This window comes from Onychomys torridus, chromosome 10, assembly GCF_903995425.1.
Source record: "Onychomys torridus chromosome 10, mOncTor1.1, whole genome shotgun sequence".
Lineage (NCBI taxonomy): Eukaryota > Metazoa > Chordata > Mammalia > Rodentia > Cricetidae > Onychomys > Onychomys torridus.
The window spans coordinates 9,187,072-9,212,037 of record NC_050452.1 but is presented as its reverse complement, the minus strand read 5'-3'; the positions used below and the strand labels follow the sequence as shown (position 1 = coordinate 9,212,037).

General features: G+C 38.7%; 1 protein-coding gene and 1 non-coding gene across 2 annotated transcripts in view; both read right to left on the bottom strand.

Moving 5' to 3' along the window:
* Ehbp1 (EH domain binding protein 1) overlaps nucleotides 1-24,966 on the bottom strand; it is a 286,967-nt gene that overhangs the window by 114,959 nt on the left and 147,042 nt on the right. Inside the window, exon 11 of the mRNA XM_036201513.1 lies at nucleotides 9,820-10,003. Within this exon, the coding sequence (XP_036057406.1) occupies nucleotides 9,820-10,003 (184 nt within the window). The remainder of the gene's footprint in view (nucleotides 1-9,819; nucleotides 10,004-24,966) is intronic.
* On the bottom strand, nucleotides 24,691-24,797 carry LOC118592681. Its single transcript, XR_004946135.1, has one exon. It is a non-coding gene; the product is annotated as a U6 spliceosomal RNA (small nuclear RNA).

The window sequence follows — 24,966 nt, the reverse complement described above, 5'->3', positions numbered from 1 at the left end:
ATTACCTTGTTTAGGTTAGCTTCTGGTCATGCCTATGAAATACTGTCTTGATAAGCTTCAATGAGGTAGAAAGATCCACTTTACACATATGTGGCACTGTTACCTACAACTGGGTCCTGGACTGGACAGAAAGGAGAAAGCTGGTTGAGCAGGAACAATCACTGCTCTCTACTTTCTGCCTGAAGGTCCTGGGAACAAACTTCCCTTCCTTAGTAGACTGTATGCTCAAACTACAAGCAAAAATAACCCTTTTCTCTTTGAAAGTGCTTGTCGGGGTGCTTTATACAGCAACAGAAAGATTAACGAAGACAGGAAATGACTGCCTGGTGAATCTGTCTTTAAGTTTCCAATTGTCTGAAATATATCATATTTACCTGTAATATAACAGATTCCCAAAATCTGCCTCAGATTCTTTATTTAAAAAACTGAAATCTGGATAAATGACAGTGCCATTTACTAAGAATTGAGAAAAACCAGAGGAGAACAGCAAGCCTAGAAAGAAAAGTAAGAGTTCCATTTTGTGGAAGAAAACAACAACCACAAAACAACAACAAAGATGTGGAATAGCCCAAGGTCAGGGAATAGCTGTAACTTCAAATAAGGTTGGAATATGTCACAATACAGACAGTGACAGTTAACCTTCATTGTCAGCTTGTCTAGATTTACAATCACCTTCGAAATGCATTACTGGGCATGTCTATGAGGGTTGTTCTAGAAAGGTTTACCTGAGGGGCAAAGATTCACATTTCACGGCTGGGGTCTTAGATTGAATAACAGAGAAGGAGCTGAGCATGGTGGGCATGGCTCTGCTTCCCAGCTGCTTCCTGTGAGCAGTCGTGTGTGTCCATCGGGTCCCCCCCCCCCCCCCCACACACACGCGCTTCTGCCGCCACAGCCACCCTGCTGATGACTGCACCTTCCAACTAGGAACCAATGCGGTAAGCTGCTGTTCTCCATACTGTGCTCTAACAAGCAGAATGTAGCTAGTAGAAAAAGTCAATATTATAGGATCAGATTCCATCACAAACGGTACCACCTATTCAGAAGACCATTGATGATAACTATCAAAATTAAGTAATTTTATAGTTGACTCACTTTGGGGAAACATCCAGTATATATAAAATGTGTGAGTTTGTTTATCACTGCATTCTTCCTAACAACAAAAGCCTAAAACCACTACCACCTATCCCTAAATGGCTACATAAATTACAGCCCATCTACTTACTAACGATGAACATGGAAAAAGAAGCTGTCTTCTAGGGTGACTTTTAAGTGATACAAAGCTTGGGGAACAACAGGAAATCTAAGCTTTTGCACTTGTTCCATGTGTATAAATCCAGCAAGACAAGAAGCTAATACAAGTTGTTATTGTGAAGCTGGGACAGAAAGAGTGACGTGGGACAGGAGCAGCAAGGGACATGTATCCCGCATGACCTCTCCACTGTGTTTGAATTTTTGAACTATGCTGACATATCACCTGAAACAATTCTACTAGAATTGCTTATAGAAGAAAAGCAGGCGTTAAATGCTGCTGCAGGGATGGTAAGAGGACTAAAGTCAACCACTGGATTTGGCAAGACAGAGGCAATCCTCACAGAGAGGTTTCAATGACACAGGCAAAAGAAAATCCTGTCTAGAGTTGATTCAAAGAACTAAAAATGATGAAGACAGCCAACTTTCTCAGTAAGGTGCAAAGAGACGAGGTGACAGATGAGGGGACACAGTCTAGAAAGGTTGACTTATTTCTAAGATGGGCTGCCTTGCAATGTCAAAACCACCACCCCTGAGGCAGAAAGCAGTGGGAGAAGAGCCTGTGAGCAGACCAGAGGTAGAGTCTCATGAACAAGTTGGACAAAAACAGGAACAAACACTTCCTTCATTGTAACAGGGTAGAAAGTAAAATGTCAGCCTTCCTCAACATCCACACATACATACATACATCCCCCACGCTAACTTCATAATGACCGTTCACTACATATGGGTTTAATGTCAACAGTGTTAACAATGTCAACAGTGTTAGCAGTCTCCCAAGAGCGTTCCTGACTAGGCAGGCGCTATCTCCTCCTTGATATGGCTCTCTTACTCACTGCATCTTACTAATTTTTCAGTTATTTCCTCCTCCAAGGCCTCATGTACCTGCTGGAGACCTTTTCCAACACTGTTCCTGCTGCTCCCTATCATCTTCTAATGGGCCTATGGCAGTCTTCCACCCACTGCCTGGTGTTCTCTTCCAATGTGTTTTATGGGTTGTTTTGTTCTATCTATTTGTAGATTCACTTTACAGTATCCCTAAGAAGTTAGAAATGCTGACTTTTATGCCTAGTGTTAAATTTAACACTGGCATATTGTGAGTACGCCATAATTTTCAGTTATAGTAAAAACCTCATAGTATTAAATTTACTGTCTTAAACATCTTTACTTTAAGCATATGGTTTAAAAGATTTTTGAATGAGTAAACTCAACAGTCCAATTAACTCCAAACCAGACATTTCTCAATCCCTCTCCATTCTTATCCTCTCCTTTAGTCCTTCCAAGTTATTCTTTAGTGTCTATTAATAGTATTTATCCTCTCCTTCCATCTATATCACATTTTGTTTTGACACAGGGTTCCATGCATCTCAGGTAGACCTTCAACTTGCTAGACAGCCGTAAACTTTGATCATTCTGTGTCTATCTCCTGAGTGTTGGGATTACAGGCACACACCAGCACACCCAGTTTGCGCAGTGTTGAAGATCAAACTCAGATCTTCAAACATGAGAGACAGGCATTCTACTAACTGAGCAAAATCCCAGCTCCCATTTTCACTCCACTACTCCATGATATCTGGCCTGAAATATTATAAAATCTCCTATCTATAGCCTTGTCTTCAGCTTTTTCACTCTATTTTTATATACTGTCTTCAAAGTTCTCATTCTACTGAAATCCGATCATGTTTTGTTTTTTTTTTTTTTTTAAATCAAAAAGAAACCAAAGATGGGCAAGGCTGAACCTGAAAACAAAATGATCGAGCCAAGGTTCCGGAGGCATGGCTCTTATAAATTTATTGTGGCCTCAGGTAATGATGTGAAACATCACAGTCATCAGCTGAAGCTGATGACAGACGAGGAAAGGAGGAGGGAGAAGGCAATGGAGCTAGAAATGTTCAGTGGGTTCTTACAGCGTTACTGTACAGGAGTGTTGCTCAGGGCCCACTCTGCTTCTCAGTGGCGATGATAGAATTTACACTCACAAAACTGCTTACTGTGCGGCTCCATAAGTTAGCACAGGTATCCAGTTGTGCAACCTCTACTACAGTCAAGTTCTTTCAGTTACTCAGCTGCGAACACACTGGAAAATACATTGCTTTCCAATTCAAATGAAAGAGAAAATCTTGAGCCATTCAATTAGATGAGGTGAGTCTTTGGATTGCTTCCTTGTGATGTTTTACTATAAATTAATTCAAGCCAGGCATTACATACACATGTAATCCCAGCACCTGAAGGATAATTGGGAAGATCTCAAGTTCTAAGACATTTTGAGCTATAAAGTGAGGCCCTGTCTCTGAATAAACAAACAAACAAAGTAAATATAAAAAGACTTAAAAGCAAAATTTAAATAGACTTAAAAGCAAAAACTTCTGTGACAAAAAGCAAAGCCCAGTTATGTTTCTGAAGTAAATCAAACAGCAGCTAAGGACACACTAATGAATTCTTACTGCAGTCACATCTGATGGTAGTGGTAGAAAAATAGCCTCAAAACAAACCCTGTTAAAGCTATTATATCACCCTACTAATCTCTAAGAATCTGGAAATTATATGCTGTATATAGAAGCAATCACCTCCTGAGCTTGAAAAGCTGTGTAGGTATGAAAATGGCCCCTAACTCTGAAATTTACACCTAAATATGTCTATAGTTACTATAAAGTAATGCCACAAATTTACTTACTAAAGTCTAATATCTCTAAAATTTATATTCTCAAAGAATTATTAATTTATTCACATATATTTTCAGTTTGGTTTCATTTTCAGTAAGATCCTTATTAGAGAGCTTTATCTAGCTTTATTTTTAAATTAAAAAATTTTTAAAGGACAGAAAGATTCCTGGTTAAGATCTAATGAAATGATCTGGCTACAAGCAGGTTTGCAAAGAAAATGCCCACACGTCATTAATGATAATAGTGTTAATGGAGCCAACATGCAGTGTATATACTATTAATCCTCAGATTACAACTCATAATCCAGGTATTAGAGTTTATATGTTCCACAGCAGCTTGGCCGTCTCTACAGTTAAAGAACACCTATTACTGACGAAATTGTGCCCTAACCTTCTGGTTAACAGCTGTGACTACAGACAGTAACAGGAATATGTAGTAATTGATGCTATCCAGTTGCTGCATTAACTCAAGTTGTACTGTGATTCTTTTTCCAAGTTTAAGCATGTCAGGCTTGTGCTTCAAGCCTTGCAAGCTAGGAATCATTTAAAAAAAAAAAAAAAAAAAGGACTAAACAAGAATTAAGCTTAAATGCTAAACATAAGTGTAAATGACTACACGAGATCACACTGATTATAGATATTTTCCTTACCAGTACATAAAATAGCAAAACTTAAAATTTTTGATTTTATATTTCATATTCTGTTATAATTTATTCTTGATCCACAGGTTACTTAAAATGTAAATATTTCAAATAAATAAGTGTGTCTTAAAGTTTTGTTACTAATCTCAATATTAATTGTGCTATAAGTGGATTTCAAGATTAATTTGGAATACTTGCTTAAGAGCCTAAGGTGAGGACACTTTGTAAATAAACTCTGTAGCTATAAAACACAGTATTTTAGGAGGTCTAAATTACTAACTGAACCTTTACATCTTCCTGCTTGTTTTATCAAAACAGGAAGATCTGTTGTCATTGGAAGTGACTGGGTTGGAGAGATGGCTCAGAGTTTGGGAGTGGATAGTGCTGTAGGAGACGAGTCTGCTCCCCAGGGCCCATGCAGGACGGCGCAGTCTCCTGCCTCTCCAGTTCCAGGGAGGCCTGACCTCTCTGGCCTCCTCAGGCAGCCACTATCACAGGCACGTAACTACCCACAGACACAATTAAAAATACAATAATTTAAAAAGTTATCTTCCTGGTAGCTGAAGTGATTATCATGGCAAAATAACTATCTTTACACCTAGTAATGCATTTAACTTTAAAACCTACTATATGTTATTACATTAATATGGCTCTTCAGCCCAGTTTTCTTAGTGTTCTCTCTTCTCTTCTCTCTCTCTCTCTCTCTCTCTCACACACACACACACACACACACACACACACACACACACACACACACACCACACGCACGTACCACGCACACACGAACATCAACATACACCAGGGATTTACCCATGAAACACCACTCTGCTTCAAAAGTTCTCAACACTTTTCCAATCTTTTTGTCAGTCTTTCTAAGTATGACTCCTGTTCTCCCTTTTTCCTCTACATTTTAGAGCAAATCCTAGAATCCTATCATTTCAATAGTAAATAATTCATTATGTATTTCTAAAAGATAAGTAGTCTTTCATTTTTGTCAAGCTATATATTTGTTGAATGAATCTAGCCAACTGTCCTGGAGAGTTTCTCATATTCTGTTTTATGTACTTCTCTACTCACCAATATTTCTTGTACACTGGTAGCTAGTTATTACACTTATGGCTTGTCTAAATCCTAGTTTAACCCTCTGGCAAGAATACTTCCAGGTGGTATGATGTACTGCCTATTATGGTCAGAAGAAAGAAAATGACAGGCTATGCAATTCTTACTGATATTAAGACTGATCACTATGGTTGCCCATTGGCAGCCAGATTCATTGGTATATTTTATAAAATTCAGCCAGAGAGGTTTAACAGCCATGCTAATTAATGATAGATACATTACTTCATCAGAAATTATGAAACAGTAAGTTTTCTAATGAAATTTTCTTTTCTTTATTTCATAGAATTCTTGTATTGGAAAAAAAACTTTCCTTTGTGAACTACTTAATTATCTTGAAATATAGTTAACAAAGGAAAGTCAGGATAAGTAGCTTAGTATTTCCCTTTATTTATTAATACAGTGAATGAGCTAAGGTCTATTAACTACCAAAGGCAATTTTTATAGTACCATTAACTCATGAATTTAAATATATCTGATGTTTTAAATCCTTTCAGATACTTACTTTTTCTGTATATATTCTTCCCTGTCTTCGGAATTTAATGTTAAAAAGCTATTAAAATTTTTTTCTTTATAGTAATATGCATGCCTTTAAAAGTCAAGCATTATTTAGTATGTCTAGATTGAAATCTCAACTCTACTCACTGCCTCAATATATACTAAAGCCTAAAGTTTTTCTCCAGAAACAATATAAATCCTATGTCTTTGATAAACTATCAAACCTAATCTAACTTGTTCTCATATCTATAATGCCTATAAAAAAGGATGTAAGTCTTCACTCTATCTTTATTTTTTTAATTTTTCCTTCTAAAATTCCAATCTCCCTTTCTACCTTGAATTCTAAAGAGTGAAGTTTGACTTCTACCTCATTGATGTGCTGCAATATAAAGGTATTTATCACCATGTGTATCATCGTGGTGGGAGATCTAGGGCCTCACAGTGCTCAGCGAATATTCCACAAGCTAGAGCCTTATTGCCTCTTCAGCTACATTATCAGATGTCCATAACTTAAGGGCTCTTTCTTTACCTCTAAGAATACCTTCCCATTCTATAATTGTTATATTTTTCTCAAACTTTAAAAATCTAATGTACAGAAAGGTAACTATATAATAAAGGCCTTGTTATTCTTTATCTAGAGCCAACCAAAATGAGTATTTTTAACTCAGATCATCACTTCTTGTGATGACTGCCTCTTTCATTTATTAATGGTCAAACAAATCACTCTAAAAAGAATTAAATATTTGTTTTAATTTTTCTCTTGTTTCTATAATGTTTATTTCATTTGTTCCCAACTGAGCACTGCTTCTGTTGGCAGAAACACTTTAGGGGCGGCATTGCTGATAACTAGGCAAGAATCTTGTCCTTTGACGGCAAAGACTGGTCTGCATTTTTAAACTTTTCTTTGTAAAATCCAAGGAATCACTCATTTTTAGGTCCTTGCAAGACAGTAGAATGAACATTTCTTTAAGAATGAAGTATGTACTACCAAATTTTATGAACACTAACTCTTCAGTTTGCCCACTTGTGAAGTTTGTACTTTCATAAAGTTTTCTACACCTTAAATTTTGTAGGCTAGTTTCCTCTTTTGACTCACCAAGGTTGAGACCTGCTGCACTGTAATGGATCTTTCGTTTGGTGTGTTTGTTCTATTACAGGGTGGTCTGTCAATGGGGGGAGTTGAAAAGGGCTATGCCACTGTTTGTGTGACTCCACGCTACAGATGCAGCCTCTGTCTCACGGAATAAATCAGCTTATCACTGACTCTGCTGTACCTGTCACCAACAGTGCACCTTAAGCTTGTTCCAGCACACAGAACTGGTGCCATTTGTCATTAATGTTAACTGCTTACATATGCCAAATTTGTCATTAATGTTTTACCTTATTCATATGCTTTTCCTGTATGGGGAATTTTTGCATATAAAGGGAAACAGTAATTCCATCTTCATTAGCTAGGGAACTGTAAGTATCTTAATTTGGTTACTTTAGTTGATCTAAAAGAGTAACTTTTCAAATATCACAATTTACACATTGTATTTCTCATGGGGCTTTAAAAAATTAGCATTTTAATCTTTTCATTGGCCTCAGTGAGAAAACTCTCAGTGATGCTAGGTTGCTGGCACTTTGAGCTTGCAAGGTTGTATTACCACTGAGGCACAATTATCAGATGTTTTATCTGGAGCTAGACATGATGGCATCTGCCTATAACCCAGCAATCAGGAGCCTGAAGCAGGAAAATCATGAGTTCAAACTCAGTCTGAGCTATACTATTGAGAACCTATGCCAGAAATTTAATGTAATCAAACAAAAACCAGATATGGCCTACCCGTGCTCCAGGACTAGAAGGCAGGTAGGTTAAACAGGGTAACTGGAGTGTAAGATTACAAGAGGATCACACATAGTGATGCAGAGGGCAAGTCCACACATGCAGTACTCTACCAGGAAGTACCTAAGTTTTGTGCCCTAGGCATCTCTTGTCGTGCCCTCCTCTGAGCCACACAGTATGCATGTCCAATATATGTTAAAATTTATATTCTGATGTGCCAATGAGCTTTGGGGGTAATCTCTCAATTTCCTCATTAATACAGCTATGCTCTGAAAAATAATAGATCTTTCAACTTCAAACTCACTACTGCCTATGAATGATCTGGATTTCCTGATCCTCTACCTTTGCCTCCTAAGGGACAAAATCACAGACACACACCTCCACACAGACCTTCTTAGATTTATTTTGTGTGTGTGTGACTTAATGTACTGTTCTATGTTCTCCCCCCCCCCCTGTGTGTGTGTGTGTGTGTACGTGTGTCCATGCCCAAGGCAAATCCAAAGCAAAAGAACAGTGGCACATACACACAGCCCATGAGTGGTACTGAAGAAAGGGCATTCAAGTAAGCTTAATGGCCACATGTCTTCAATGATTATGATCCCACACACCCAGTTAATAAAAACTCTCGTCTCTACTGGTACCTTGCCTATCATCTCTGGGATGACATCTATCTTGTTTTTAACATAACAATCTATGATAATTAGTTAATACAATAACAATACATATACCCACGGCCACAAGTCATTTATCTGGAAAAATTTGCCCAAACTAAAGTTTTCAACCTTATACATGAAAGATACCATATTATTTCTAACCAAACTGTTTTATATATTGCTCCAACAGTGTTTTACATTTCCAGGTAGTTAATGTACATAAAATTTCACCAAGAGTGACAGTAAACTCCAAATTCTAACATCAGTAAAAGCAACAATATTGAAGTTCTTCATCAAAGCATCACTCTGCAATGAAGCACTATTCACACCTCATTTGAAAGGTGGTTTCTTCTTCTCCTCCTTTTGGAGTAGTGCAGGCTACCAGTGTAAGCTTGCTTTCAAGATCCCTTCTTTAAAGACCCAATTCTAGTTATAGATTAGCTCCATGGACAAGTACATGAAGTACCACAGATTCAGTCACAAGCTCAATGGCAAACAAGCAAAACAGGTATACAATGCATAATGCAAACTCATCAGCTTACAGACACATATTCAGTAAAGTATAACAAATTTACCTGAATCACATCCATACATTTATTTACTGTTTATATGTGTACACATGTGAGCTGGTTCATGTAGGGTGATGTGTGTGTGTGCATAGGAGTGTATTCACAGACACATGGATATATGAAAGCCAGAAAACAACCCTGAGTGTAGTCTTCAGGTGACATACACTTTTTTATTCTTCTTATGAGAGGGTCCTACTATGTACCCCAGGCTGGCTGTGAACTCAGAGATCCACTTGCCTCTCTCTCCAGAGTGCTGGGATCGAAGGTGTGTGCCATGCTTGGCTATAATTGTTACTTTGTCTTTTGTTGTTTTAAGACAGTGTCACCCATTAGGCTAGGCTGGCTGGCCAGCAAACCCCAGGACCTTGTGTCCACCCCGCAGCGATGAGATTACCACCGTGCCACCACACCCAGTTGTGTACAAACCCAAGTTCTCACTCTTGCATGGCCACATTTTACCAAGTGAGCATCTTCCAGACCCAAATTTGACTTTTCAATCACCAAAGTGACCTTCAGAAAATCATTTAATGGTGGCTTCCATGAACTGGAATCAAACTGTCTGGAGCAGTCAGCACCACTCCCTTCGTTTAGTATAAAATCTCACCTTGGGAGAAGGAGAGCGCTCTCTCCCTGAAGAAGCCACTGTGCCCTCATTGGGCCCGGCCTTTGGAGTGAGGACTGGCGGGGCTGGGGCCTTCCTTTTCACTCTCCTTTCCGTTCCCCCCTCCGGAACTGGAGCGACCAAATTATTTGGAGAAGTTGGCTTAGGCTCATAAAAAGGATTTGATCTAAATGAAAGAAAAATTATCATTAGGTGTCTCTCAAAAACAGTTTATGTCCACCTAAAGTAATTTTAAAAAAAGTACTGAAAAACTGCTTTCTCAAAAAAATCCAAATCAGTGAAACATAAAATTATGAAATAATGACTTTTATCTTCCAGGCTATTTCTATCCAGGTTTAAAAAAAAAAAAATTAAAGCAAAATAAACAAAAAACGACACAGGGCTCAATTCAAGATGGAGATGGAGGCAGCTACCAGCACTTGGAGGCCCTCAGAACCTGAGACCCAATCTCAGGAAATTTGAGAAAAAGATGGCGACTGTGGAGGATGGGGGAGCATGTCATTGCTGAGCAAGGGTTGCTGCTCAGGCATAATGGCCATGCCTGATGAGCTGCTGGGGTGGCCAGCTCTGAGGGCTAGAGCTGTGCACAGCCTGGGGCCTTCCAGATCCGGCCCCCAGACTCGATGCCCTGTGGCAAGGTCACCCTGACTCTAGACCATGCTCCAATGAGTATATGGGCAATACAAATTGGACTTAGTGTATTTTTTCTTTTTGAAGGGAGGCACAAGGGTGAATGTGGACCTGGGAAGAAAATGTGATCAGGGTGCACTGTATGAAACTCCCAAATAATCAATAAAAATATTATGCTAGGAAGAAAAAAAGTACTAAAAAACAAGACCATGTGCAGTTTAAACTACTCTGTGCAGGACCTCAGGAAAATCATGTTTAAAGATGGGGAATGTTTCTATTTTTGATATCCCCCTAAAAGGAAATAGAATAGAAATGTGGGTCTTCTTGTTATTATTTTATTTTTATGCTGTATTCTCACACTGTGTTTTATAGTGGCTGCACTAGCCTACCCTCCCTCAAGAGTGAATGCCAGTTCTTTCAGCATCCTTATCACAATTTTTTTAATATAATTTATTTAACTTTATTTTATGTGCATTGGTGTGATAGTGTCAGATGCCCTGGAACTGGAGTTACAGACAGTTGAGAGCTGCCATGTGGGTGCTGGGAATTGAGCCCGGCTCCTCTGGAAGAGCAGCTGGTGTTCTTAACCTCTGAGCCATCTCTCCAGTCCCCTTATTACCATTTTTAAAGACTCTCTTTAATGGCTTCCTGTCTGGACTGATTTGTTTTGTTTTTATTGGAGAGGGGTTGGAGGGAGAGGTTGTCATAGAAGGTTCAAATTTTTGGAATGCTGTAAAGTGCATTATTCCATTGCTCTTTGTGATATAATTTTTAAATATAGGTGCTTTGGGCTTTAATGTTCCTTCTTGGGAAAAGGTTTCATTGTATCTCATAGATCTGATAAGCTCTGTTTCCATTTTCATGATTCTAGAAGCACTTTAAAATTTTTTTTCAATGATCAAATCACTATTCAATAGTATATTGTTCAGTCTCTGTGAATTTGTGTATTTTCAGTTCTCTCTCTTCCTGTTGGATTCAAGCTTTACTCCGTCCAGTGTCCTCTGCAGAGCTGGCTTAGGAGTCACAAATAGCTTTACCCTACTTTTGCCATAGAAAGTCTTCCTTCTCCTTCAATGATGACAGAGTGGTAAGTAAAAGTATGACAGATGTGACTCTAGAACTTGAAATGCACCCTTCCACGTCTTTTGGATTTTAGAGCTTCTATTAAAAACCTCAGCTGTTGATACTCCACAGTGGCCACTGGGCTACAGTGCAGATCCAACTCTTCTCCATCATGCACCTTGCTCCACTCCTTCCAAAACCAGGTCTGACAACCTAGATGGTTGAGACTGAGACATGTGATAAGTCAAAACTGAAGAAGACAGAAATGCAAGGGGAAAAAACCTCTACTCTCAGAAGAAATGACTGAACAGCAGAGGCAAGCTCCACCAGTGTCCACCACACATCCCACAAGCATTGCCTTCTGACATGATTTCTTGAAGAGTTTAATTTCTGTCTCAGTTACTCTTCTGTTGCTGTGAAAAGACTCCATGACCAAGGCAGCTTACAAAATCATTTAATTGGGGGCTTGCTTGCAGTTTCAGAGGCTGAGTCCATGACCAGCATGGCAAGGAGGGCAGCAGACAGGGAGGCATGGTACTAGAGCAGGAGATGACAGCCTGGGCCTGATGTGGGCTTTTAAAACCTCAAAGCTCATCGCCAGGGACACATCTCCAACAAAGCCACACCTCTTAATCCTTCCCAAACAGTTCCACCAACTAGGGACTACAGGGGCCATTTTCCTTCAAACCACCACAGCTCTGTAAGGATATGGAGGTTGGACCAGGTTTAAATGACTGTACGTGAGAACTGCTGACAACAGAGGCTAGGTTTCATCTCCCACCTGCCTTCTGGTGACCAGGGAAGGGAAAGAATCCATGCTGAAGGAAGATGCTTGTAGAATATGCTAAAATCTACAGTGAAACTCAAGATGATCCAAGGTTCCTGCAGCTAGTGAAACACAATTTAGTCAGAGTGCCATTTTTTTTTTGTTTGAATGATTTTAATTATTGGAATGCACAATTTTTTAAAACTGAAAAAAGGGAAGAAAATCAGCTGTGATTCTGGTAGCCTGCCTTATAAGTCACTTTCCACTCCCAGTTCCCTTTTTTCTTTAATCCACTCTTGGTATTCTGGGATATTTCATGGTTTGAATATAACAGGATGCAGATTGATTTGATGAGGTAACCGAAGGTGATCCTACTTGGAGAAGGCACCAAGTCATGGTCTCTGGCTTCATCAGTATAGTGTATGGTGGTAGGTTTCTACACCCGCTCATCTCATGAGTGGGGATCCATGGGGTATTGTGGGAGTGTGTGCTGAGCTGAGGGTGCAGGAGGACTGCTGTGCAAGTGCTCCAGGTGTGGAGGAACTGTGCATCCTCTTGCTTCCCGTCAGCATGGGCAAGATGTGAAAGGAGTGACCACTCGGGTGGGGAAGGGTGACGATCTCTGAGGCAGTGGGCCTCTAAGGTAGGACTGGGAGTTCTTGATGCCTGTAACCTGTAACTTAAAACTGGAAAGAGGAAGAAAATCAGATGTTACTCTAACAGGCCTGCCTTTCTGTGTCACTAGCCCCTCCCCATTTCCTTTCACTTCACTCTCCGTTATTTAAATACTTCATGCTTAGAATGTAAGAGGATGCAGACAGTTTCTTTTACGGTGTTATTTCTGGCATCCTATGTGCAACGGCATCTCTTTTCCTAGATTTAGGGAATTTCCTTCTAAGATTTTACTGAAATTATTTTTGATACCTTTGGTGTGAAACTGTCCCTTATCAGCCCATCATTCACAAAGTTGGTCTTTTTGTATGGCTCCAAAGATCTTGTATGTTCTATTAAAACAGTTTATTAAACTTGTCATTGAACATACAGTGGCAGAAGAATTTGTCTATTTTGGCATTATCTGCATCACTAACAAAAAAGAATTTTTGCCTTTGTAATGCACACTTGAGTAAGGTTAGTTATACCATTAACTTACTGTCCATTGAAAAATATTATAAGTAGAAAAATACAAACATGAATTTAAATGAAATTATTTATTACTATATTTATTGTTTGGAATTATAGAAGGATGACCAATGTTGGCTAGCTCCAAGAAGGATTAACCAAAATATACTGAAAATGCAAAGCAAGGGTATTAATAATATCTGTAGTCTTTTTCTTTTGCAAATGTTTCACTGAAAGAAATTTTAATTGAAATGGATATGTATCTGAAAAAATGACACACATCATACCAGAAATGACTGGATATGGATCTTTAAAAGGTATGTCATAAATGGCCTAAGCCTTATCAGCTTCCATTTTGCCACATAAACTGGAATAGCGCACAGACACCTGAGAAACCTGGGCAGTCCCTTTGTGTATGGACACAGCTAAAAAGCCGCGAAGGCACGCCTCTCCTGGTGCTGATGGATATGCTGGGGCACTGCAGGTTATCTTACACATCAAAGGACTTGGTGCTATTGATGGGGACCTATACAATTTTAGGTCACAAGATACAGGAAGAACATGGTAATGGAGGATGAGTCACAGAAGCTTTTACTTGGTAAAAGGTCATTCGTTCATTACTGAAGTTAGGACAAAATATGGAAGGTCTGTGCCACTGGTATTACACCTACAAACTTCTGCAGAGAAAAGCCAAGAAATACCAAGAAATAAATACCACCTAAGTTCTTCTGGGAGCTATATACTAGTGGAAATGCAATCTTTAGAACATCTGTGCATATTTTTTAAAAGAGGGCTTTTTTTATGGATTCCCACTCCTAACCCCAGGCGATTGAGCAATTTAGAACACCTTTAAAAGGCTGGCTTTGGTTAAAAGGAAACACCTAGTATTCTGACTTCAATTTCCACAAAGGCATTTAAAATGTTTAAGTAAACACTGCTGTCTCCTTAATTTGTTAATAGGAGACAGCAGGGTGTGTGTGTGTGTGTGTGTGTGTGTGTGTGTGTGTGTGTGTGTGTGTGTGTATGTTGTGTAATATCCATGCATCTGGGAATGACTGAATACTTGCACTTAAAGTTTGCATTCATACTCAAGTACTCTAGGTGTGTGGCTGTTACTCAGCACCTACACCACCCATGAGAAACTTCATTTTGTTCACACATTAGCTGTTCAAAGAAAACAACATAATAATTTGAGCCAATTTTTGACTTGGGTTTGGAATAAGATGGTTTTTATGTTGTAACTCTAACTCTAAGTACCTGAGGATGTGAGTTTTCTCAAAATGAAGCCACAGGGTCATAAAGCACATATAAGAATCTTTCTCAGCCCTGTGTGTGTATGCACACCTGTGCATGGGTGTACATGTGTTTACCTGTGTATATATGTGTGTGTACCAATGTGTGCAAGTGTGTATATACCTGTGTGTTCATGTGTGCACATCTATATACATTTGAGCCTGTGTGTGTATATCTATAGATATCTCTCTGTGTGTGTCTGTGTGTGTAAAATGGAAAATGGTTTAGAAACACAGTTCCAGAGCAACATAAAAAGAATCAAATTCCTCATTCTATCAAACAAAAGTCCCCAAATATTTAAAGGTGGTCATTCCAGTTTCCTTAAATAATCTTTTTCCTAAGTCCTACCCTTCCAATCACTGCTGGCTTGATGTGGTTTCTAGACACTTATTTTGTTGTTCCTTGCTGGCAACTAAAATAATGCCTATTGGAAAATGCAGCTCTGAGAAGCATACAGTTCTGATGAGGAGAGCTGACTACCGCACAGTTTTGATGAGGAGAGATGACTACCCCACAGTTCTGATGAGGAGAACTGACTACCCCACAGTTCTGATGAGGAGAGATGATTACCCTACAGTAGAGAGTTTACATTACTCCCATACACAAATCAAATTTCCAAATTTTCATTTATCAAATGAGGTTTTTTTTATCATAGTCAATTTAACTTACTTCTCCTATTTTAAAGATTTTTTTCCTACTAAACTACATTTTTAAGGAATAATACTTTTTTCCCAATATTTAAATGTTAATGACTAATGTTCATTTCCCAAGGAAAGCAGAAACCCAGTTCAAGTAAACATACCATCATTGTTTATATTATTTATGACTAACTATTTTACAGATCTCCTCTGTCCTCTACCAGTTATTTACATCAAAGATACCTCAAGCCCAAGAATTCTAGGCAAGGAGTGACTCATTGCCCTGTTTCTTATAATAATCTTGGAAAATCTTGTTCCTATTAAAATAAATTTAAGTGCTGATAATATACAATGAGTGGTCCAAACTTGAGTACAATTAAGTACAAGTGTGAAAACTGATTACCACAGTAAGAAAACAGTCTTCTATTCTCGCCAAAGTTACCTTTCCAAAGCTCCCTCTTTGTCTCTCCTGCTTAGCTCTGACCCAAACACGGCTTAGTCCCTCTCTCACTGAAATCTGCACTCCTAGAATGTTTGAAGAATGCTATTCTATAATAAGACATTTTGTGGTTTGGCTTCTTTCAGTCAGGATGATGATACGTTAATTCAGCCGTGCAGTAACATATCAATAATATCTTACTCTGTATTCCTAGGTAGAATTCCATGACATAGACTATGCCTTACACATTTGCTGACTGATAGACATTTCATCCCCCCCCCACTTTTGTTATTAGAATAATCAAAGCTTTGCAATATTCTTCTAAGTCTTTCTATACAGATTTTCATTCATTTCTCCTAGGTGAATACCAAAAATGGAATGGTTGAGTTGAAAGATAAGTATGTGATTAATGTTTTTAGAGATCAGTAAAGTGTATCTAAGATGATTGAACTACTTAAAACTCAGAGTTCTATGTAAGTTAATGACTCCCCAGCCTTAAAAATACTTGACCCAGTCAGTCTTCTGAGTTTCAGCCACTCAAGTGGGTGTGCACTGGTATTATATTGTGGTTTTAATTTGCATGTCCTTGAAGACAGTGAAGCTGACTTTCTTTCCAATTACCACTAGTTACCTTAATTAGTGGGAAGTGCTCAAATTGCACCCCTTTTCTGATTCAGTTTGCTGCAAATATTTATCTGTTGCTTGCCTTTTTATTTTTGGATTTTTTTAAAGGCTTAATTTTGATGAAATCCAAATTTTCCTTCCTTCCTTCCTTCCTTCCTTCCTTCCTTCCTTCCTTCCTTCCTTCCTCCCTTCCTTCCTTCCTCCCTCCCTCCCTCCCTTCCTCCCTCCCTCCCTCTCTTCTTTTTTTCATTCTATTTAAAAGAGATCTTCACATAGCCCAGGGTCACTAAGATTGTCTTCCAGCTTTCTAATGAAACTTTAATGTTTTAGTTCTTCCATTTATGTTTAAGTTACATTTTTAGTTACATTTTGTATATGGTGGAAAGTACAATTTACAGTTATTTTTGTTAAGGGATGGTCATATAATTATTGGTGCACTATTTCTTGAAAAGATTATTTTCTAACTGACGGTCATTGCTAAGTTTTCCACAAATCATCTGCAGTACATACACGGATTTATTTATAGATTCCTTTCCATCGCCTTAATAGTTTATCTTTCAGACAATACTACAGTGCTTTGGTAAGTGAGTTAAAATGAAAATCCAATAGTATATTCTCAAATTTTGTTTTGTCAAAGTTCTTATTCTGAATCCGTTCTACTTCTGGGTATCTGCTTCCAAAACCTTCCCAAGTACTTCAAAGAAGCACAGCAGGACTCTGACTGAGGCAGTACTTGTGGTGAATATTTTAGGTATCACCTTGGCTGAAGAACTAACTGGCAGAGCACTGCTTGGGGGTCCATCTGTGACAGTGTTCCCAGAGAAGATGGCATGAAAGTCTGAGAATGGAGCTCTCCCCTCAATAAGGGCACAGAAGAAAACAAGGGAAGCCAGGCCAGTCTTCCTCTTGCCACCCCCACAACCCAGGTCTGCACACCCACACTCTCTGCTCTTTGAATTTCAGAACCTGCACCTGTGGCCACACAGGCTCCTAAAGCCTTTGGATGTGGACCAGCAGCATGTTATAGGCAATCCCAAGGCCTCCGGCCTGCAGATGGCAGAAGAGGGGGTGTCTCAGCCTCCACAACCAAGAGTCAACTTCCCTAATTGTTTCTCTCAATAGTCTCTTTTCTCTCCTCCCCTCTGTCCCCACTCTTGAACTAAAACTTCAGATCTGGTAGAAAAGAACCTCTCTGAACCACAGTCATGATATTTCTCTCCTTGACTTACTTTTTCATTCTCTCAGAAGTACTTGGTCCTCAGTATGCAGGTATTGACTGTGTGTGTTCTCATCTATCACTTTTGTTGGTTTGTTCCATTTTAGATACTTCTACAATTATTATTTTCGTTTTGGTGCTGGAGCTCAAACCTAGGGCCTTGCACAAGTGGTTCTACTGAGCTACATTCTTATTCACTCTAAATGGTATTTTAAAATGTCCATTTCTGGTTGTTGACATTATAAATAAATATAACTGAATTTGTATATTTATCTTCTACCCTACAACCATGTTAATTTACTTCTTAATTCTAGTACCTTTGTGGAGACTCCTTGTGATTCTCTACACACACTGTTATGCTATCTTAAAAAAAAAAAAAGAGAAATTTATTTTCAAGTTCCACTGTCCAGGAAGCTTACAATGAAACTCCACATTTCCTGGCCCACCTCTCTACTCAGTGCCATCATACACGTCACTCATAATGTGCTATAAAACTAAGAACATATTATTTAAGATCCAAATAATTTTCTTTTAAGGAGAATAAAAAATAAAGCATGTCATTTATATTTATACTAATGTATTTTACATTTTCTATGCCTTTCCTTCCTTTATATTTACACAAATTTCTAATGGATGACACTTCATTCTTGCCTGAAGGTCTTTCTCAAGAAACAACTTTCAGAGCAACAGAGCAAATATGATGAAAACAAATCCTTTCAGCTTCTAGATGGGAAGAGAAATTGTGTTAACAGGCTCCTGTTTTTTTTTTTTAATTACAATTATTATTTTTTCCATATTTAAAGAAATTCACCTCACTGTCTTCAGGCTTGAACCATTTTCTTTCTTTCTTTCCCTCCTTCCTTCCTTTTTTTCAAGACAGGGTCTCTCTGTATTGACAGATTCTCTTTTAGCCCTAGTTGTCCTGGAACTTGCTCTGTAGACTAGGTTGGCCTCCATTTCAGAGATCCACCTGCCTCTGCCTCCCAAGTGGTAGGATTAAAGATGTATGCCACTGGTCTTTCTTCATATGTTTTGCACCTGGGGCTCATTCAGCTTCTAGGACCTGTAGGTAGGTATGTCTCTCTCCTCCCCCCCCCACACATACACACATACACACACACACACACACACACACACACACACACACACACACACACACACTGTGTGTGTGTGTGCACATGCATGTGTGTAAGATTTATGTACACATATGTACATATGTGTGTGTTTCCTCTGTATTCCTTTTATCCTCCCTTTTCTCTTTCCAGAATTCCAATTACATGTTAGACTACTTGAAGCTGTCTGGAAGCTCACTGGTCCTCTACTCATTTCTTTCCTCTGTGTTGCACTCAGATCGGTTTCCATGGCTATGTTTTTAATTTGCCAGTTTTCCTTCTGTATAGCATTTAATATCGCATCAAAACCCTCATACACAGTTTAGACACTTTATAAATCTCATCTCCATAAGTTCAACTTGTTGTTCCTCATCACTCATGTTTATGTGTTTCTTCCCAAATGTCTAGAACATAATTATTTATTTATAAATTTTTATTAAGAACACTTTTTCATTCATTTTACACACCAATCAAAGATCTCCCCTTCCCTCCTCCTGTCCCCCTCCAGCTTTCCCCCAACCTACTCCCACTCCCCCCACAAGAAGGCAAGGCCTCCCATGGGGAGGCACATCCAGTAGAGGCAAGTCCAAGCCCTTCTCTCTGCCTCAAGGCTGCTTGAGGTGTCCCATCAGGGATTCTGATTCTACTGCCAGTGGTCCCCCTAAGCAGATCATGCTACACAATTTTCTCACCATGCAGAGGGCCTAGTCCAGTCCCACGCAGGTTCCTTAGCCATTGATCCAACTTTCATGAGTTCCCACTAGTTTGGTTTGGTCATCTCTGCAGGTTTTCCCCATCACAATCCTGATGCACTTGCTCATAGAATCCCTCCTCTCTCTCCCTCTCTCTCTCTCTCTCTCTCTCTCTCTCTCTCTCTCTCTCTCTCTCTCTCTCTCTCTGACTGGACTCCTGGAGCTCTACCTGGTATTTGGCTGTGGATGTCTACATCTGCTTCCACCAGTCACTGGAGAAAAGCTCTGTGATGACAGTTAGGGTATTCACTGATCTGATCACTGGGACAAGCCAGTTCAGTTCAGGTACCCTCTCCACTATTGCTAGTAGTCCAGGCTGTGGTCATCCTTGGGGATTCCTGGAAACTTTCCTAATACCAAGTTACTCACTATCCCCATGATATCTCCCTTTATCATGGGATCTCTCTCATTGCTTTCCCATTCCATCCCTATTCCAGCTAGACCATCCCATTCCCTTATGTTCTCATCCCCTACCCTCCATTGTTCACCCCTCATCCCCAGTTTACTTATAGAGATAACATCTATTTCCCCTTCCCAGGACGATCCATGCATTCTTCTTTGGGTGTTCCTTGTTAGCTAGCTTCTCTAGAGTTGTGGGTTGTTGTTTCGTTGTCCTTTGCTTTACATCTAGTATTCCCTCATGAGTGGGTACATACCATGTTTGTCCTTCTGAGTCTGGGTTACCTCACTCAGGATATTTTCTAGTTCCATCCATTTGACTGCAAATTCCATGTTATTGTTTTTCTTTGCTGAATAGTACTCCATTGTGTATATGTACCACATTTTCTTAATCCATTCTTCAGTTTAAGTTGTTTTCAGGTTCTGGCTATTATGAATAATGCTGCTATGAACATAGTTGAGCATGTGTCCCTATGGTATGACAGCATTCCAAGAGTGGTATAGCTGGATCTTGAGGAAGATTGATTCCCAATTTTCTGAGAAACTGCCACACTGATTTCTAAAGTGGCTGTACAAGTGTGCACTCCCACCAAGAGTGTTCCCCTTGCTCCACATCCTCTCCAACATAAGCTGTCTGCAGTGCTTTTGATCTGAGCCATTCTGACAGATGTAAGAAGGTATCTCAGAGTTGTTTTGACTTGCATCTCCTTGATGAATAAGGATGCTGAGCAATTCCTTGAATGTCTTTCAGCCATTTGTAATTCTTCCTTTGAGAATTCTCTGTTTATCTCTGTAACCCATTTTTTAATTGATGTGGGGTTAGTGATCTTTTCCCATTTTTTTTTCCTAAAGATTTATTTATTTATTATGTATACAGTGTTCTGTCTACATGTATGCCTGCAGGCCAGAAGAGGGCACCAGATCTCATTACAGATAGTTGTGAGCCACCATATGGTTGCTGGGAATTGAACTCAGGACTTCTGGAAGAACAGCCAGTGCTCTTAACCGCTGAGCCATCTCTCCAGCCCCTTTTTCCCATTCTGTAGGCTGTCATTTTGTCTTATTTACCATGTCTTTTGCCTTACAGAAGCTTCTCAGTTTCAGGAGGTTCCATTTATTAATTGTTGCTCTCAAAGTCTGTGCTACTGGTGTTATATTTAGGAAGTGATCTCCTGTGCCAATGCATTCAAGACTACTTCCTACTTTCTCTACTATCAGGTTCAGTGAAACTGGTCTTTGATCCACTTGAGTTTTGTGCATGGTGAGAGATATGGATCTATTTGCAATCTTCTACATGTTGATGTCCAGTTATGCCAGCACTATTTGTTGAAGATGCTTTCTTTTTTCCATTGTACAGTTTTGGCTTCTTTGTTAAAAATTGGGTGTCCAGAGGTGTGTGGGTTAATGTCAGAGTCTTCAATTCTATTCCATTGGTCCACATGTCAGTTTGTATGCCAATACCAAGCTGTTTTTATTACTTGATATCAGGGATGGTGATGCCTCCAGAGGTGGCTTTGTTGTACAGGATTCTTCTAGCTATCCTAAGTTTTCTGTTTTTCCAAATGAAGTTGAGTATTGTTCTTTCCAGGTCTGTGAAAAATTGTGTTGGGATTTTGATGGGGATTGCATTGAATCTGTGGATTTCTTTTGGTAAGATTGCCATTTTTACTATGTTAATCCTACCTATCCATGAGCATGGGAGATCTTTGCATTTTCTGATATCTTCTTCAGTTTCTTTCTTCAGATACTTAAAGTTGTTGTTATACAGGTCTTTCACTTACTTAGAGTTACTGCAAGGTATGCTATATTATTTGTGGCTATTGTAAAGGTTGTTGTTTCTCTGATTTCTTTCTCAGCCTGTTTATCATTTGTATATAGAAGGGCTATTGATTTTTTTTGAGTTAATCTTGTATCCTGACATATTACTGAAGGTGTTTATCAGCTGTAAGGAGTTCCCTGGTAGAATTTTTGGGGTCACTTACGTATACTATCATGTCATCTGCAAATAGTGAAAGCTTGACTTCTTCCTTTCCAATTTCTATCCCTTTGATCTCCTTTTGTTGTCTTATTGCTCTAGCTAGAACTTCAAGTACTATATTGAATAAATATGTGGAGAGTGGGCAGCCTTGTTTTGTTCCTGAATTTAGTGGAATCGCTTTGAGTTTCTCTCCATTTAATTTGTTGTTGGCTGTTGGCTTGCTGTAAATTACCTTTATTATGTTTAGGTATGTTCCTTGTATTCCTGATCTCTCCAAGACCTTTATTATAAAAGGGTGTTGGATTTTGTCAAAGACCTTTTTAGCATCTACTGAAATGATCATGTGGTTTTTTTCTTTCAGTTTATATGGTGTATTACATTGACAGATTTTTATATGTTAGACCATCCTTGCACCTCTGGGATGAAGCCTACTTGATCATGGTGGATAATTTTCTTGATTTGTTCTGGGAGTCAGTTTGCCAATATTTTATTGAGTATTTTTGCACCAGTGTTCATGAGGGAAATTGATTTATAATTCTCTTTCTTTGTTGCATCTTTGTGTGGCTTAGGAATCAGAGTAACTGTAGCCTCATAGAAGGAGTTTGGTAATGTTCCTTCTGTTTCCTTTGTGTGGAACAATTTAAAGAGTATTGGAATTAGCTCTTCTTTGAAAATAGGGTAAAATTCTGCATTGAGACCATCTGGTCCTGTGGGGGGGGGGGTTTAATTTTTATTTTTTTATTTGTTTTTTGGTTTTTTTTTGTTTTGTTTTGTTTTTTTTTTTTTTTTTTTTTTTGTTTTTTTGGTTGGGAGATTTTTAATGACTGTTTCTATTTCCTTAGGAGTTACTAGTCTATTTAAATTGTTTATCTTGTCTTGATTTAACTTTGGTATGTGGTACCTATCCAGAAAATTGTCCATTTCTTTTAGATTTTCCAATTTTGTGGATTACAGGTGTTTGAAGTATGACCTGATGATTCTCTGGATTTCCTTATTGTCTGTTTTTATGTCTCCCTTTTCATTTCTGATTTTGTTAATTTGGATGCTCTCTCTCTGCTTTTTGGTTAGTTTGGATAAGGGCTTGTCTATCTTGTTGATTTTCCCAAAGAACCAACTCTTTGTTTCATTGATTCTTTATATTGTTCTCTTTTATTTTATGTTTTCTATTTTATTGACTTCAGCTCTCAATTTGATTATTTCCTGGCATCTATTCCTCCTGGATGAGTTTGCTTCTTTTAGTTCTAGAGCTTTCAGGTGTGCTGTTAATTTGCTAGTGTGAGATTTCTCCAACTTCTGTATGTGGGAATTTAGTTTATGAATTTTCCTCTTAGCATTGCTTTCATAGTGTCCCATAAGTTTGGGTATATAGAACATTCATTTTCATCGAATTTAGGAACTCTTTAATTTCTTTATTTCTTCCTTGACCCATTGGTGATTTACTGAGCATTATTCAGTTTCCATGATTGTAGGCTTTCTGTAATTTTTGTTGTTGTTGAAATCTAACTTTAAGCCATGGTGGTCCAATAGAATATAGGAGGTTATTCCATTTTTTTTTTTTTTTGTATCTGTTTAGATTTGCTTTGTGACCAAGTATGTGGTTGATTTGATCCAGAGGTTACATGAGGTGCTGAAAAGAAGGTATATTCTTTTTTGTTAAGGTGGAATGTTCTGTAGGTATTGATTAAGTCCATTTGAGTCATAACATCTGTTATTTCCCTTATTTCTCTGTTAAGTTTCAAGCTGGCAGGTCTGTCCAGTGGTAAAAGTGGGGTGTCGAAGTCCCCCACTATTAGTGTGTGGGGTTTGATGTGAGTTTAAGCTTTAGTAATGTTTCTTTTACATATGTGGGTCCCCTTGTATTTGAGGCATAAATGTTCAGAACTGAAACTTCATCTTGGTAGATCTTTACAGTGATGAATATGTAATGTCCTTCTCGATCTCTTTTTATTGATTTTAGTTTGAAGGCTATTTTGTTGGCTATAAGGATAGCTACATCAGCTTGCTTCTTAAGACCATTTGATTGGAAAGACTTTTCCCAGCCTTTTATTCTGAGGTAGTGTCTATCTTTGGAGTTAAGGGATATTTCTTGTATGCAGCAGAAAGATGGGCCCTGCTTTTGTATCCATTCTGGTAACCTGTGTCTTTTTATAGGTGAATTAAGTCCATTGATATTGATGGATATTAATGACCAGTGATTGTTAATTCCTGTTATCTTTTGGTGGTAGTGTGTATGTATTTCCCTTCTTTGGGATTTACTGCTATGGGGTTATTTATTACCTGTGTTTTCGTGTTTCTGACTTCCTTAGGTTGGAATTTTCCTTCTAGTGCTTTCTGCAAGGCTGGATTTGAGAATAGGTATTGTTTAAATCTGGTTTTGTCTTGGAAGGTCTTGATCACTCTGTCTATGGTGATTGAACGTTTTGCTGGGTATATTATTCTAGGCTGACATCCATGGTCACTTAGTGTCTGCATTATATCTGTCCAGGACCTCTGGCTTTCAAAATCTCCATTGAGAAGTCGGATGTTATTCTGATGGGTTTGCCTTTATAAGTCATTTGGCCTTTTTCCTTTGCTGCTCTTAATATTCTTTCTTTATTCTGTATGTTTAGTAGCTTAATTATTATGTGGCGAGGGGACTTTTTTGGGGGAGTCTACTCTATTTGGTGTTCTATAAGCTTCTTGTATCTTCACAGGTATTTCCTTCTTTAGGTTGGGAAAGTTTTCTTCCATGATTTTGTTGAATATATTTTCTGTGCCTTTGAGTTGGTATTCTCCTTCTTCCTTTTTTTTTGGGGGGGGGCTCAATAAGAAGGACTTGGGCCCCCCAAAATATGGAATGCTTCACGAATTTGCGTGTCATCCTTGCACAGGGGCCATGCTAATCTTCTCTGTATCGTTCCAAGTTTAGTCTATGTGCTGCCGAAGCGAGCGCTCTTCCCCTTCTTCTATCCCTGTTAGGTTTGTCCTTTTCACAGTGTCCCAGATTTCCTGGACATTCTGTGTTATGACTTTTTTGGCTTTGGTGTTTTCTTTGACTGATGAATCCATTTTCTCTATTGTATCCTCTACAGCAGAGAGCCTCTCTTCCATTTCTTGTATGC